The sequence below is a fragment of the Abramis brama genome (genome assembly GCF_963993115.1).
Source record: "Abramis brama genome assembly, chromosome: 6".
Classification (NCBI taxonomy): domain Eukaryota; kingdom Metazoa; phylum Chordata; class Actinopteri; order Cypriniformes; family Leuciscidae; genus Abramis; species Abramis brama.
In genome coordinates, this window is record NC_139968.1 from 34,494,407 (window position 1) to 34,510,701 (window position 16,295).

Genomic DNA, 16,295 nt, shown 5'->3' on the forward strand with positions numbered 1-16,295 from the left:
AAAATTCAAAACAACTGATAGAACGAAAAAAAGGTATCAAGAATAGTTCTTCTTAGAAGGAAGTGTTACAGCTGGAAAAAACTACTGAAACTGTTATTTGAGACCATTTTGTCAAACATCAGCATTGATGGGTTCAGTATCACCGGTGTGTTGTAAAGCGGTTTCTCTGTTGAGCAGAAGTCAAATGGTTTCATGTAAGCAGGAATGGAAAAAAACACCTTCAACCGCATGTTATTCACTTTTCACACCTCAGAGAGAGACGATCACAGACTGACACTGAAACTTTGTTGCAAGCAGAGATTCAGAACCAAATATGTATTGTGCACAAGTTTATTAACTAAACGCGAACACAGCTAATCTAAACAAACACATACACACAATCACACATACACGGGTAAAATAAAAAGTGACAGAATGAAACCGTAAACAGGGAATGAAGCTCTGAAGAAATTACAGTCTGACTCTGTTGGGTGAGTGAAGATATAGCAGGCTGTGCTCAAGGCCTGCCGTTGCCCATGGGCCCCGGTGAGGGTCCCCACAGACATCAGCCCGAAGAAGCCGCAGTAGAAGCCAGAAGAGAGGGGGTCACTGTGAATTTGGCTCTAATAAAGCCTGAGAAAAGTCCCACCTCTCCGGATTTGCTTGACCAATGAGAAAGGTGGAATTTCCAAGTGGGAAAATTCCTCTGTTTGAGATATATGGCTCTTTGTTTCAAGCGTGCTCATTTTCATGTGTAGTTGGATTGGTTGCTGAGGAAGAAACTATTAAAGATTATTGTAATACTAATATGTTGCACAGCCATCGACATATCATATACACGACCATTTCGATCTTCAAAGTACCAATTTATAGAGACCAAACATGGTATAGGTGAGGTTAAATCATGAAATACATAGTATCAAAAGACATTACACAAGACAGTAATAATCATTTGTACAATGTCCTGGGGTAAATGCTCATTTACAGATCAGTTCGTCCATAAATGAATGCAGGAAAGTCTGTTTTAAGGGCTGTGGGTCTTTCCTATGGCCTCTGCTTTTCCACATGACCACATTTTTAGAGCAATAAACCATCTTATCAGTTGGTAGTCATGGTAATTGAGGCCCTTCTTGCCCTAGTTAGTCCTTTGGCAGATGGTTCCAAGAGTCCAAGATAGACCCCAGAGTGACTTTTAAAGATTATTTGTTAAATACAACAAATAATTGTGTCTGATTTGTCTCAGTCGTTACACTGCTGTGATTTCCTGATGAAACGTCGTGATTCTCACAATCCCAAAACTCAACCATTGACTCGGAGTCTGAGGACGTTGGAGGTGAAATGATCACAATCTGGGTCTTGTACTCGGAAAAAGACTGAAGTTTGATCATCTTCTCATTGCGATTGGTGCATAATCTACACATTCCTCCTCTTCAACTTTCTGTGAAAAAAAAAATGCATAGGAATAGATATATAGTTTTTTCTAAGTAACGATACTTTAATAAATATCTGATGGTGCTGTTGTGTTTCGTGATTTATGTGATAGATCATTATAATATGGAAGCCCATTTCCACCACATAAGAATAAAATGCTCTGGTAGATCATTGTTAAGACATAAAAAGTAAAAATTGTGACATAGGAAGTGTTACGTCCTTAGGGACGTTTAGAGTGTTTTTGGATGCGTTTCGTTGGATGTGTTTTGTGTCTCTCACTATAATTTCACTTTAACAGGCAATGTGCTGATTGGCTGTTTTGCCTGCCAATCATCCGTGACGATTGGATTGGCTCTGACCTGTGAGGGCGGGATAATCCAAGCATCCTGATCAGGGCCTGAAGTTAACTTTTTTGACCACCAGCCACTGTGGCAGGTGGATTTAAAAATCCACCCGCCACAGTGACTTTTTACCAGCCAGTTTTTTTTTTTTTTTTTTTTTTTTTTTGGCCTCATAAAAGGTGGAAAAAAAAAGGAATTGCACAAACATTTGTTCTTTAACTTGTAAGAATACACATTTAAGTGCTGTCAAGTTATTAACAAGATCCTTACAAGTAATAATGACTCTTAGAATACAGATATCGACCTAGTGCAGCTCGTATGTAAACAAATCACACGCGGCTGTGTTGATGGCTGGGCAGCTGTTAGTTACAGCGTTCAGGAACCGTTAAGCAGAACTAAATTAATATTGTTATTACTGGTAAAGTTACCGGGTAGGCATTTTCTCACCGGTTCCCAACTCCCAACATCTGTGCAACGTCATTGTAATGTAGCTTATGTCAGCGTTGCATTATCTCATCTCATCTCACCAACAGTTTAATACTTAACTCACATATTATTCAAACGTAGTCAGAGAAGGGCCTCATCTTTCTCTCCGATCACATATACGTTCCGAAACACTCAAACTGCGCTGCTTTCACAGATACTTTCTGTACTCCAGTAATGTGCCGCCACATTTTTAGCTAAAATCCAACGAAATGGCTGACTTCGTTTAAATGTCAAAGAACAACAGTTGCAAAAAAAAAAAAAAAAAAAAACGCAAAGACCCGGCCCCTTTAGTTACTGTTGCTATGTCCGACAAGCTACACCGCGCTCACGCCATGAAACCATGATCTCATGCAATGAAAAACACATCGCGCAGCAGAGACACTGACAACACGCTGACAGACAAGACAGTCCAGGTTACTTTTGATATTAAACAAAGTCTCAACGTTAAAATTTGGTCATTTTTAAAGAAATTTAGACAATACCGTTTTGTGGCTCTGTAATGTGTCTTGACAGATCGCTGTGGTGCCTCAGTTAAAGCTGCTCGTGAACCGATCATCTCTTCCTTCTAGTTAATTTATAGCATCAAATAAACATGAATGAACATAAGAAGGAATGTAGTTTTAACTGCGGAAAGAGGTCAGTAGGCCTACTCAGTACACTCCGTTTTTTCAAGTTCAAATCATCCAACGTTGAACTCTCCTGACTGCTTTGTCGGACAAAAAAAGGCGGATTCGGCGGAATATGATTGGCCAGATCGCCGTCAATCAAACTCCCCGCGAAGGGTCGATTCTCATTGGCTACCTGCCAATGTGGCAGGTAGATTGACAGTGTTACCCGCCAATTGCAGAATTCACCCGCATTTGGCGTGTGGTCGGGTGTTAATTTCAGGCCCTGATCCTGATGCTCGACACCCGGGGAAGCGCTACTTAAGGGACATGCTACTGCCAGAGCAAGAGAGACATTTTTGTGTTGAATTTGATTTGTGATGTGTTTTGTTTCTCCTGGTTTGTTAAGTTGTGTTAAGTGCTTTGAACATCATGTTAATCTTTCCTATTTTGACTGCCCTAAAAACTTCTCATTTGTGTGCTCTAAGTGATGCAACACGTTTTTTAGGCCAAAACATTTTTTGTCACATCCAGCAAACATCTCCTCACTATCCGTTAGCTGCCTGTCCCCTGAACACACTGTAAAAAACACGGTCTCTGAAGGCCCAGGCTCCACAAACGGCAAGAAAAACAAACTGGCCCAGCCTGGACCACGAAACATAACAAAGAGTGTACCAGCCAATAACTGACAAGAATGATTTGGGTGTGGGGGGTTGGGGGGTTAGTGTGCGTGCACATGAAGGGGGGTGTGGGGAGTGGAGGAGAGAGAAGCATGAAGAGGGAAGTTAGCTAGAGGAGAGATGGAGATGGTCCTGGACATGACTAACGTTAAAAATGTATATTCTTGAGAATTTTGATATGCCCGACACATGACCAAAGAGACGATGTTCCGATGAACAAATAACAAAGAATAGGGAAAAGGAGAAGGAACACGTGAAGTCCCAAATTTACATCGGAAAAGCATTCAAAAGGCGGCGAGAACTCCGCTGGCAGAAGGGCTTCCAATCCAATCAGATGGCTCTGTTTGCTGGACAGGTGGGTAAATCCAGTTTGGTTTTTCTAAATGGTTCATGACTGTTTCAGGAAGCACAGAAGGGAGGGGGAGGGGACGGGATGAGGAGGATGGAGGGTCGAGCTAGCCTCCATTTTGTTTGACAATACTTTGAACGTCAACAAGAAGTGTCGTCACCCAACATCGCTTAGAGCACCTTTAAACAGCTCTTCAAAGCTGGGTTAAGCTGGATGGAGGAGAGTGGTTAGGTAAGAATGTCACGTGACATGCATGGCAAACATTTAGCTTGAATTTTGTCTATACACACTAGGTTAGGGACTTGTGCTACTCTCTTTATTTTTGTTTGGTTAGAGTAAAGTTATGACATCGTGGTCATTGAAGACTTGAAATTTTCTTTTTAGTTTATGGTTAGATTGAAATGGTTTAGTAAGTTCCTTTTTGATTGTCTTTTATTTGGCACAAAATTGCCGGTGTGTTTAGTTTTCTTTTTGTGGTTGGTTTATTTATCTTTGTGTAAATATAGATTTTATTTATTCATATGTAAAATAGTTATCCCTTTACGTTTATTAAATTAAGTTCATTCGAATTTTTGTCTTGTGTCTCTCGTTATTCTCAACCCATTCTCAGTGATTATTGGCGACAGGGGTCCGAACTGGGACCTGAAATTATGGCATACTACAGTTAGTCTATTAGTATGTCATACTGTAATTTCTACAAAAAGTCACAATTTCAAAACTTTGTATGTGATATTTTCAACTTTTAAGTCATAATTGAATTTTTGTTATCAGCATTTTGACTTAGACTGTCATAATTTTTTTTTTTTTGTTATAATAAATTAACAGACCATCATTGTTTATCTTTTGTGTGGAAATGGGCTTCCATATTATACAAAAGAAACAAACGCATACTTATCTACATCTGAAATGATAAAAATACTCAATAACAATGTATTGTCTCACCGATTCCTGTGCGTTTCTTTTGTTGAATTTTGTCTCAGCATAAATGATCTCTTCTGAACAAGACGTCTCAGCTGTTTAAACAATAATAAATCCATTAAAACCTGCAAAATTTAATCTTACAAAGATGGTTCTTCACAATATTTGATATTATTAGGGCTTTCAAATGTAAAGAAATAAACTTAACACTGCCGATTTTAAAAATAGCATTAACTTTCACAACACACAAAGTTCTTAAACAAATATGTGTTTGTCATATTTAGAGAGACATTTACACATAAATCAAACCAATTGGGTTGTTTATTTGTATTAACAAAAGTCATCATTCATTTAGATTTTAATTTGAGCACCAGCTGCATGAAAGTGTTTTTTTTTTCTGTTTATGAATTTTCAGTGTGTATGCTGTGTGCGAGTGAGACGAGTAAAGAGCAATGTTGAGGACCATTATAAAGACACAAATTCCAAAATGACTGCATTCTACAGAAAATAACTACACATATTAGTTTGGTTTCATATAAAGGTTAACTACAAAATTGAGAATCAATTTTAATTAAATGATAAAATAGGGCTATCAGTTGACTTGTTTAAAGCATATTTTCAAAGTATTATTTTTTTATAATACTTGTTTAAAAGCTGTAGTAACACTTGCCTTTGTCAATTTTTCTACATTTCCTGCAGATCCAGAAGATCCCGAATCCTGCAACAATCATCAGAGATCCAGCAGAGATCAACACTATCAGAGACACTGAGACTGGAGGAACTGAAGGAGAGGAAAAGAGAGTCATTAGTGTAAGTGAATGAGTCTGATACAACAGAAGACAGAGATCAGGTCAGTAAACACACACATCTATCATCAGTGCTGTGGTACCTGCACATGTGTGACAGAGTGTGTTGATGTCCAGATGTGTGGTCTGGTTGCTGATGGGATTGTTCAGCACACAGCTGTAGGTGTTTTTATCCTGATATTCCACCTCCAGAGGTAGAGAGAGACTGATGCTGAGATCACACACACTGATGCTGGACAATACACTGATTCCTGCGTACCAGGAGAGAGTCGCATCACACACATTCAACACTGATGAACACACCAATGAACAATTCTGGTGTGATGATGATGATGAAGAACAGTTTCTGCTGATGACAGGAACAGGCAGACGAGCTGGAAAACATCAGAGAATGAGCAGAAATATGAACACAACAATCAACAATTAAGTGAATAGTAATACATTTTGTGTTGAGTGAGTGTTTAGTGTGTTCATGGTCACTAAATGTATCTGTAATCTCAAACTATAAAATGATTAAACATTTGAATATGTAAATAGAATTTGTGAATGTTTGGACAAATGATCTCTACTCACCATAGACAGAAACATTGAATATTTTTGATGCTTTTTCAGCTCTAATTATCTCTAGTTGATAAACTCCAGTATGTTCAGTTCTGGTGTTTGTGATGGTCAGAGATCCAGTTTGATCGTCCAGCTTCAGTCTGTCTTTGAATCTCCCATCAGGAACACCATCATATGTGGAGAAGATTTGTTTCTTTTTTTTTATTTTAGCTATAAGAGACTTTTCAGCTCCAAATGTCTACCGTATATCTTCATCTTCACGTATTTCAGTATTGTCAGTATTTAGAGTGACAGAATCTCCCTCCATCACTGACACTGAATCACTAAACACACCTGATGAACAAACAGATGGCAACACTTTTTTTCAATAAACAATTAGAAGTTATCTCTAATTAACTGTCATTAGAGTAGTAGACTGTCTGCTCTATATCTGCTAACACTTTATTTTGATGCTCCTCAACAGATATTCTACTGACTATAAGTAATTTGGCAACTAACCATAACCTAACAGTCTAATACTCTAATGAGCGTTAGTTGACATGTAGTTGCAAAGTTATTTATAGTCAGTAGAATGTCTAAAGTGGACTATCTAAATAAAGAGGAACCAAACAAATTCACAGATTAAGGTTTCTGATGGTTTACAAAGCCTGAAATATCAACAGTCTTTATATGTGCTGTAAACTTCTAACCGCTACCGTTAAAGAGAGATTTTCTGAATCAAGCAGTGAAACATTGCAGTGCTTACAGGTTGCTAGGAAATATATTTACAGTATCAATTAATGGACTAATACGGCAGCATCATTTGTGGAAAAAAGGAGAGATAATAGCTTAATGCTACTAATCTTATGCAAGAATTATTATTATTATTATTTTTATTAATACTTTTAAAAATGTAAATTTTTAACAAGCAAATTATTCAACAAGCCGTAATACTTTAGAGTGTCGTACTAAATATTACAGGCTATTTAATATAGTAAAAAACATAAATGCATTAATTCCAGATATGAACTCAAAGCGGACAGGTTTCCAAAAACAACAACAACTTTTCCCATCATATATGAGTTTACTTTTAAGATTAACTTTGACCCTGTTCTTTAATGTAAAGGAACGCAATTCAGAGTTTAAAGTTTGGCACAAGAGATTTATTAGTTAAAACTTAAATTAATATGGTGCAACACATCCTAAAACTTTAAATTGTTTTAAAATGATCTGCTGTTGAGGAATATCAGTGTATAAAGTTACATATTTATTAAAAACAAATACATGATAATTATTGCAGATTGAACATGCAAGTTAATTGTGCATATATGTGACCCTGCACCACTAAACCAGTCATAAGTCGCACGGGTATATTTGTGGCAATGGCCAACAATAGGTTGTGTGGATCAAAATTATTGATTTTTCTTTTATGCCAAAAATCATTAGGATATTAAGTAAAGATCATGTTCCATGAAGATGTTTAGTAAATTTCCTACTGTAAATATATAAAAAATATTTTTTTGTGAGTGAATGCAGCACAATCGCAAACATAAATGGACAACTTTAAAGGCAATTTCTCAATGGTACGATTTTTTTGCACCCTCAGATTACAGATGTTCAAATAGTTGTATCTCGGCCAAATATTGTCCTATCCTAACAAACCATACATCAATGCAAATATTATTTATTCAGCTTTCAGTTGATGTATGAATCTCAATTTTAAATAAGTGACCCATGTGACTGGTTTTGTGGTCCAGGGTCACAAATACACTTCTGATGTGAATCCATTAAAAATGTATTCGAAGATTAAGAAAACAGATTTACAGAAAATATCAGAAATTTCCATTTTCTCTAGAGATTTCCATTAATTTCCATGCCTTTCAACATTGTATTTCAGTTTAAAATTCTGAACAGAGACTGAATTCAAAGTGAGTAGATTTCCTAATATTCGTGATTCGTCTGGTACATAACAGCAGATGAAAATAACTTCATTTGAACAGTAGAGCAGCTTTATTACTCTAATATGGGAAAAGAAAATGTTTTTATAACTTACCGATTAGACTCAAGCAGCACAAACAGAACAAAACTAACATGTGAAACATTTTCTTCAGTTGTTCAGTGTCTGATCTAATAAAACTTCCTGCTAAACATACAGCAGAAGTGTTGATGTGGTGTGTGAATCCTCCCACGACACAGTTTGACCCTCCTAGTTTCACAACCCTGAATTTGTATGATGTACTATTATAGTTTATCTCAACTTTAACTGTTCTTAATAGTCAATATATTCCTTATTTTTGTCATTTAACTTGCTTTTTGTAAAGTACAAAAGCTTTCAAATGGTACCTTATTTAGGGGGTGCATATTAGTATTGTAAATGTATGTACATAAAGTGTACATGTTACAGCCGAAATGGAACATTGGGGCTTTCGCACCGCGTAGTTCTAGAAACTAGCAACCAGGGTGAGAACTAAATGTTTCGAAAGCTAGGGCCATTTTCCTGGTTGAATTTGCATCGCCATTAGGAACTCTGAATGCATTTTACCTATTGGGTCACCAAAATCTATAAATGTCTCCTTTGATAAAGTATAGAAATATAGTATAGACATACATTTTATCTTTATTAGAAATGATCTTGTTTTTTTCAGTTGACACCACCTACTTTGTCATGTCCCTTCTGAAAGTGTACTTGGGATATGAATACTAAAATTAGAAAAAAGTCCATACATTTTGCCCTTCCCATGAATTTCTGTCCGTGCTTTTTTGCTGGTAATGTTTTGTTTTTCTCGAATTAAATTTATAATTATTAATTAAAATCACATTATTTAGTTCTGTACCTCAGTAACCCCTCAACCCCATTACACAAATCATCCCCCCCCCCCCCCCCCAAAAAATAATGAACGTTTCCTTGTGTGACTTCAATAACAGGAAGTAACATATAAGTCTTCTGAACAACATTGTGTGCAGACACAGGCAAGTTACCACCTTCTTTTATAACTATAACTTATTTAGAATTGTGATATTGTGGTTGTCAAGCTCAACGACTCAACCCTGTTACATCAAATAAAGATATAATCTATTACTTGTGAAAATTATCTTTATTTCAACAATATACATGATTTCTTAATATCATGCATGCTATGTGCTCTCATTCACTTCATGTAGAGCAGTGGCCATTTTGAGCAAAAAATAACAACCCCGTCACACTCAACCCCATTACTTCTTTGCCACAAAGCGTGCGTACATGAAAAAAAAAAAAAAAACACACACACACACACTAAAAAAACAACTATTTATATGTTAAGCTGTATTTGTCTCTTCAACCCCGTTAACATCTTCCACCCTGTTACCCTAGTCTCAACCCTGTCACACCTACATTTCCCTTTCAAGAGGTTTTTAAAAAGCAGTGCAGCTGCACAGCAGACACCTAGCTGAGCACCTAGAGCGGTCATTGGCTGTGCTGCAACAACTTCACAAACCTATGGCGAGGCAGCTCATGCACGCAAACCAATCAGGCCGATTCGCGCCCTGGCGTGTCATAGCCCGCCAGAATGGGCATGGCTTATAGCTATATAAGGCCCCATTTTCGCCTTAAAAACAGATTTAATATCTTTAGCAAGTCTCCACTTCGCTGACTTCCGTATTAGAAATCTTCTTCGCCGCCTCGAACAAGCACCTGCAAAGCAGTCTGAGGATGCCGGCTCCTGTTTCAACTCGACGCCACCTTCAGCCCGCTGTTCTGCCATGCCATTTGGCGCGCTATATCCTTTTACATGTGTTGGAGAATTTCCTTTGCCTCATATAAAAGTCTGTATTGCTGTGTCTCAGTCAGAAACCGGGTTAAATCAGGATAAATCAGGTTAAATCAGGTCAAAGGGTCTATGAGGATGGAAAAGTACCTAACTAGCTCAGAGAGATGTGTATAGTTAGTTGATAAGATGGTACTAAAAATGTTAATTAAAAATGATGGATTGCACTAGAACACTGCAGGTGCAGAAAATCATGTTACCTGAGATTTAAAAAAAAATGAATTTAAAAAGTTTTTTCTACCTATTAAAAGATGTCTCCGGGAAAGATGATTCTAACGGTAGCGAGATCTCGAGGCGGAGCAAAAAGAGAAAGATAGCTGATTGGCTACCTAGTGATAAGAAAATGTATAAGACCTGAAGTTCGGCTATTGCAAGTCAGATGAACAGCTGCATCTCACTTTGTTGCTTGGTACACAACTCGGAACTTGCCCCCCTTATTATGTGGAGTACAGAAAATTCTCTCCTTTTTACAAGAGCTCTTTAAACGCGGGGCGTTCCCCGTCCACGCTCAAAGTATATATAGAGACATAGCGTATTTAGGCCATGCCCACACCCGAGGGGAAAACAATCCAACCGACTCCATTGACTTTGCATTGGGAGAGGCTGCCTCCTTGTCATTTCTTGCTTCTAACAGAAGACAGAAAAATGCCTAAAAGCTGCTGTGTGACAAGGTGTACAGCAAACAAGCGGAAAAACCCAGAAATACGTTTTTATTAGCTCTTGACCTCAAAAAACAAGTGTTTAGGACATAAAAGTGGATACAGGCAGTTGAGACAGAGCGTCACGTGTCTCATTACTTTGAGAACTAACGTACGCCCGCTGGAGGAAACCGTAATCGTCAACACAGGATAGTTTATCTTACAGAAATATAATATATAAAACTGACATTTGGATATTTGACTCACCAGTGACCAAATGTTTAACTTACTGCACATGTAGTGTATTTTTAGTGCATACTGAGTGTCAGGATCCCACAATTTACCCATTCGTTCCAGCCTGTATCCACTTTTATGTCTTCAAACGCTCGTTTTTTGGGGTCAACAGCTTATGAAAACTTATTTTTGGTTTTCTTAGCTTGTTTGCTGTACACCTTGTCACATAGCAGCTTTTAGGCATTTTTCTGTCTTTTGTTAGAAGCAAGAAATGACAAGGAGGCAGCCTCTCGCAATGCAAAGTCAATGGAGACCGTTGAACTGTTTTCCCGCGTGGCGCTCTGTCTCTATAGCGGCAATAGCAGCATTTCACCCTCATGTGGCTGGGCAATCACTGGGAAGAAGGGACCTGGTCGTGCGCTTCCTCAAAGGGGCCAGAAGGCTAAACCCACCTCGACCCCCCTCCGTGCCTGTCTGGGACCTCTCCATGGTCCTGGAGGCCATGAAAGGAGCCTCATCTGAGCCACTTCAGCTCGCTGACCTGAAGCCTCTTTCACTCAAAACTGCTCTCTTGCTGGCGCTAGCGTCAGTCAAGTGAGTAGGTGATTTGCAAGTGCTTTCAGTAAGTGCCTCCTGCCTTGAATTCGGGCCTAACGACTCCAGAGTTCCTTAAGTGCTCTCCACTCTGTTTAGAGGTCATTTCCCTGCCAGCTCTTCCCTCGTCAGAGGATGAAAGAGATGTGAAATTGCTCTGCCCTGTCAGGGCCATTAGAGTTTATTTAGAGCGTTCTGCCCCATTCAGTCAGTCAGAACAGCTCTTTGTGTGTTTTGGCGGCCACTCCAAAGGACTCGCGGTCACAAAGCAGAGATTATCACGCTGGATAGTGGACGCTATCTCGCTGACTTATGAGTCTAAGGGCCTCCAGTGTCCCATAAGCGTCAGAGCTCATTCCACAAGAGGTATGGTCTCATCTTGGGCATGGTCGAGTGGAATACCAATTGAAGATTGAAAGCCGGCTGGGCCTTCTCGTGATATTATAACATGGAAGTTCCCGCTTTGCAAGCAAAGATTCTTTCAATATAATAAGTGTTAAGCACATAACTATAAGGCCAATGCATATATCTGGTCCTAGTTCATACATATTAAAACGAACCGGTTTCGTGGAATGACCAAATCGTACTGGTTTCGTGGAATGACTCCTTTAGTATACAGTCTGTTTAACAGCCCTGTCTAATACGTTATTAGATAGAACTGTTATACAAAGAAAGTAGACCGTATATGAAAAGTCTTAACATTTGCTGTGTGGTTGATATCCAGTGTCGCTAACTGAGCAGGAATACGTAATCATGTTTCGCTTGGTCTCCTCAAAGTTGCGTTAGATTTCCTCCTTAGTTATAAGGTCGAGAGGTCGATTTATCACTGTTTTCCATGTTCATAGAGTTAGTGTTGTAAATATATAGGCTATAAACTGTGGCTGCATCTGAAAACCTAGACAGTGACTTGTTGCGTCCCTGCCCTGTCAGGCTATGACTTAGCAGACAGCGTTTACGCATAAAGATGACTCACCAAACTGATTTCAGACAGACTTCTGAGACAGCGTAACGATTTAATGATTGATGACAAAACAGAGAGAGCTTTGGTGACAAAAAAAAGAATATTTAATTACTACAATACGAACTTCTCGCTAGAAATGTCATCAAAAGAGGGAAAAGTTGGTCAAAATCACTTTACACACAAACTGACCTCCGACCTCAAATTTCAAACGCCATCTTTATTTTTCAGGGATTGGAACGCACAGGATTGTGGGATTTGTCAAGGGAACCAGTGTGATGCTAACTGGACTCATCTCTTCACCACACTGGTTGGCCTACAAGGTGACGTCATACCTTCACCACTCTAGCCCTGGTTTTGACCCTAATCTGAAGTAGGAGTTAAAGGTTGTATCAGCGATTTCAGGCCCAAACATAAATGATCACATTCATCTTATCTTTCCTAACGATCCGCTAGCTGCCCGCCCCATAAGCATGAACCAATCACCGACAGGGGTGGGTGTTGTGAGGTTTTCGCGTGCAGTCGTCATAGGCAGCCGTGCACGAGCGCAAAACCTCACAACACCCACCCCTGTCTGTGATTGGTTGGAACACTATTTATTTTGGTTTTGAGTGGTGGTGAAACTAAAGTTCTTGAGGTGTGACCACACCAAAAACTGGGTACTTCCGCCAATAGTTCTAGGAGCTTTGAAAAGGTTTCTCTGGTGCAAAAGCCCCTATTAGTACCTTTTGAAAAGATACCACCTCAGTGACCTCATTTCCAGAAAAGATGGGATATTTGTGAAATGCAGTAAAATCAAGAATATGTGATTTTTATTAATTATCTTGAACCTTTATTTAACTGCCAAAAAGAAAAGATTTCCAATGTTTCCACTGACCAACTTAATTGTATTTGGTAAATATGAACACATTTTGATTGTGATGGCTGTAACACATTCCAAAAAAGTTGGGACAGAGGCAAAATGAAAGTGAAAATATTACTGTCATGGCTAAATTGCAAAGATGTTTAGAAAAAAACGACATTAAGTTCTCAGTCCCAAAGACGAAAGTGACGATCCATTCTTTCATCAGAGACAGATGCAAAAGCAAACATCTGTAATGGTACGGTGGTGCATCAGTGCATATTCGTGATGGTATCATTGACGTGGAGGAGAGGTGTTGGTATTGCACATACAGCCATCAAGATGACATCGTTCCTGGGAAATCTATGGCTAGACAATCATTCTGCATGTGTTACAACAGAGTGGTTTCTTACACACTCTACACCTTCAGTCCAGATCTGTCTATTGCTGATAATATATGGCCCATCATGAAAAGGAGAATCAGACAATGACGACCACAGACTGTTGAGCGGCTGTCTTATATCAGGCGAGATTGCTAGAAAGCCTAACTCTAGTGATTTTAAAATGATGTATATTTTGTCTAAATTTTAGTGAATGGAAAAACCCAAAGTACATAAATAAAATCGTCTGCCACCTCACAGTGCAGTTTCACTGAAGTTCATCTTCTGAGTCAGACTGAAACTCCTGCGGCCGGTTTTCTACAGAAACGTGGTTTTGTCTGTTGGTGGACAAACATCTTGCAGGTGAGAATGTGTTTTCAGTGCATGAGTGTTTAGCTTGTAGGTGAAGAGCTTCTTCCTGTCCTGATACTGTCAGATTTGTTAAAACTCTTTAGGCCTAATCTACTGGAGAAAAAACAAACAAGATGAGCAACTGTTTTGACACAGAGGGAGAGAAACGGTAACACAATTATCATATTTAACTGCTCAACAGAGAATGTGTTTCTTTTACTTTTCTTTTTTTTTTTCAAATTGGTTGGTTGGAAGGAGAAAGTTGATACATTATGATTCCAGTCATTTTTCTTACCCACAATCTTTATGTAGAAAAAAACTATTTAACAGTTTTAAAGTCCCCGTGAACCGGAAGTTGCAAACGACTTTTCTCCAGTGTTATGACGTATTTCTCAGTGAAAAGGAATATTGAACAGAGGGCAGGGTTTTACTCTAGCGCTCCTCCTCTCCATCTCTGCTCATAGCAGACTAACGGTTTGAGGGGAGTGGTTAAGCGTTGCCCAAACCAATTCCTCAAACCTACGTCATCAGAGAAGGTCCTCCAATGCAGAGGGGAGGGGCATTTTCAGATTTTGATTAAAGATTACCATGGTAAAAAAATTTTTTTTAAAATATTTTCTTGCACGGATTAATTGTTCACCACAAGACTAGTAATATGCGCTAACAAAGTAAATAGGGTCAATTTTGATTTCATGGGGACTTTAAGTGCTTCAATGTTTCTGTCATTAGTAAGCATAATTTAGTAATTCACAGCATTTTCCTTTGAGGATGTTAAAATACAGTTTAATATTTAGTTACATCGATCTAATAAATGAAAACGTATACTCTGACTCAGTATTAAAGCATAACTGAGATCATCTCTATCACCTTCACATGCACATCAAGTGACACCATTTTCACATTGTCACATGACTCTTAGTCCTAAAATAACCTGTTGCATTGTGCTGGAGCCTAATGCTGTTTTAGCTGCTGTTATTCAAAACCCACCAGATGGCGCCATTTAATATCGAGAATGAAAGTGATGACAGTAAATATGAGTCAAAGACAGTCAATCTGTAATAACAATAACTGTATCTATTTATCTTTACAGCTTCAGGTCTGTCTTCAGTTCATATAGCAGGAATATATGTTGTTGTTCTTCTGACTGCTGGTGTGTTTTACTATATAAGTAATAAAAGTAGTAGGCTAGGCTAATAACTCTGTGAAAATGTGTTTTTATTCTAATAGACCAAAGTAATCTGTGATAAACAAGCATCATGAGGCAGCGCAGTAATCAGTAAGATGTATTTTTTATTTAGTTTATTAGTAATGGGAGAAACAAAGCTTTTCGAAACTTTGAATCAATTGAAACATTGCTTAAAAAAAAAAAAAAAAAAAAAAAAAAAATGCACTGTTTCGAATCGCTCGAATCTCCACACGCTGGCGACCCCTGCTGGTCAGAACTGTGGAAATGCAACACAAACTCAGTCCAAACATGAATAAAACACCTTTTACAAGCCCATTGTAAAGGTTTTATTGAAGGTGTAATCTATTAAAGGCAATTAACAAATCATACAATAGCATTAAATAAAAATTAAATAAAAAGTGTTAGATTGTAGGATTGTTGGTTAATCAGGCCAATTAGAGACTTTTAACTGAAGCTCTTCCTTTTTATTGCACAAATGTGTCATTAAATGTCTAGAAATGTATAAAATTGTAATAGAGAAATTGTATAGAATTTTATCAAATAAAATGTATAAGAAATTTATGAAATGTATAAAAAATCCAAGATCAGGTAAAAATCATGTAGACAACCATGGGTTCACAGAGATCATCGCCCCCTAGGCAGCAAACCATCGACATTTCCGAGCAGTAATGACGTAACGGAACCTCTTTTACTGAAATCATGTGACTTTGGCTTTCTGATTGTTTCAAAACAAATTAAAAAATGTTTCGAAAGTGCCCATCATTATTTCATATTTGTTCTTCAGCTCATCCTCTGTGAGACCAGCAGCTGTATTTATAGCGCACTGTCTCGGGTAAAAGTAGCACTATTATTAGAGATGTGATTTTCTGCTTTAGACACTAGAGAGAATGTTCTATTTATTTAAACAGGTGTAGACCAAGTGATCGAGAACAGTGAAGGGTGATATCAAACTTTTATAAAGTTTCCATGTGTTAATGTTAAGCTAAATATAAAACATTTAGTTAAACGTACAGTATGGCATTTTTCGCCACTAGGGGTCGCTAACCTATTTACAATAACAAAGGCGTAGTTTGATGACGCAACATTTGCTAAGAATTATGGATCTTGTCATCAACGTCAAGCCGACCGATCTAATAATGTTTATGGATGACTGAATACATCGATGCTTTTAT

At 38.2% G+C, this 16,295-nt stretch overlaps 1 protein-coding gene across 1 annotated transcript; it reads right to left on the reverse strand.

Annotated features, from left to right (window-relative positions):
- Nucleotides 1–316: 316 nt before the first annotated feature.
- Nucleotides 317–6,463, reverse strand: LOC311085914 (SLAM family member 5-like; the record flags this gene model as incomplete). The annotated part of the gene is made up of 6 exons (XM_084118532.1): nucleotides 317–1,417; nucleotides 4,814–4,884; nucleotides 5,460–5,570; nucleotides 5,679–5,969; nucleotides 6,169–6,308; nucleotides 6,399–6,463. The coding sequence occupies 6 exons, from the start codon at nucleotides 6,461–6,463 to the stop codon at nucleotides 1,364–1,366; spliced, it is 732 nt and encodes a 243-aa protein (XP_083974658.1). The 3' UTR covers nucleotides 317–1,363.
- Nucleotides 6,464–16,295: the final 9,832 nt, after the last annotated feature.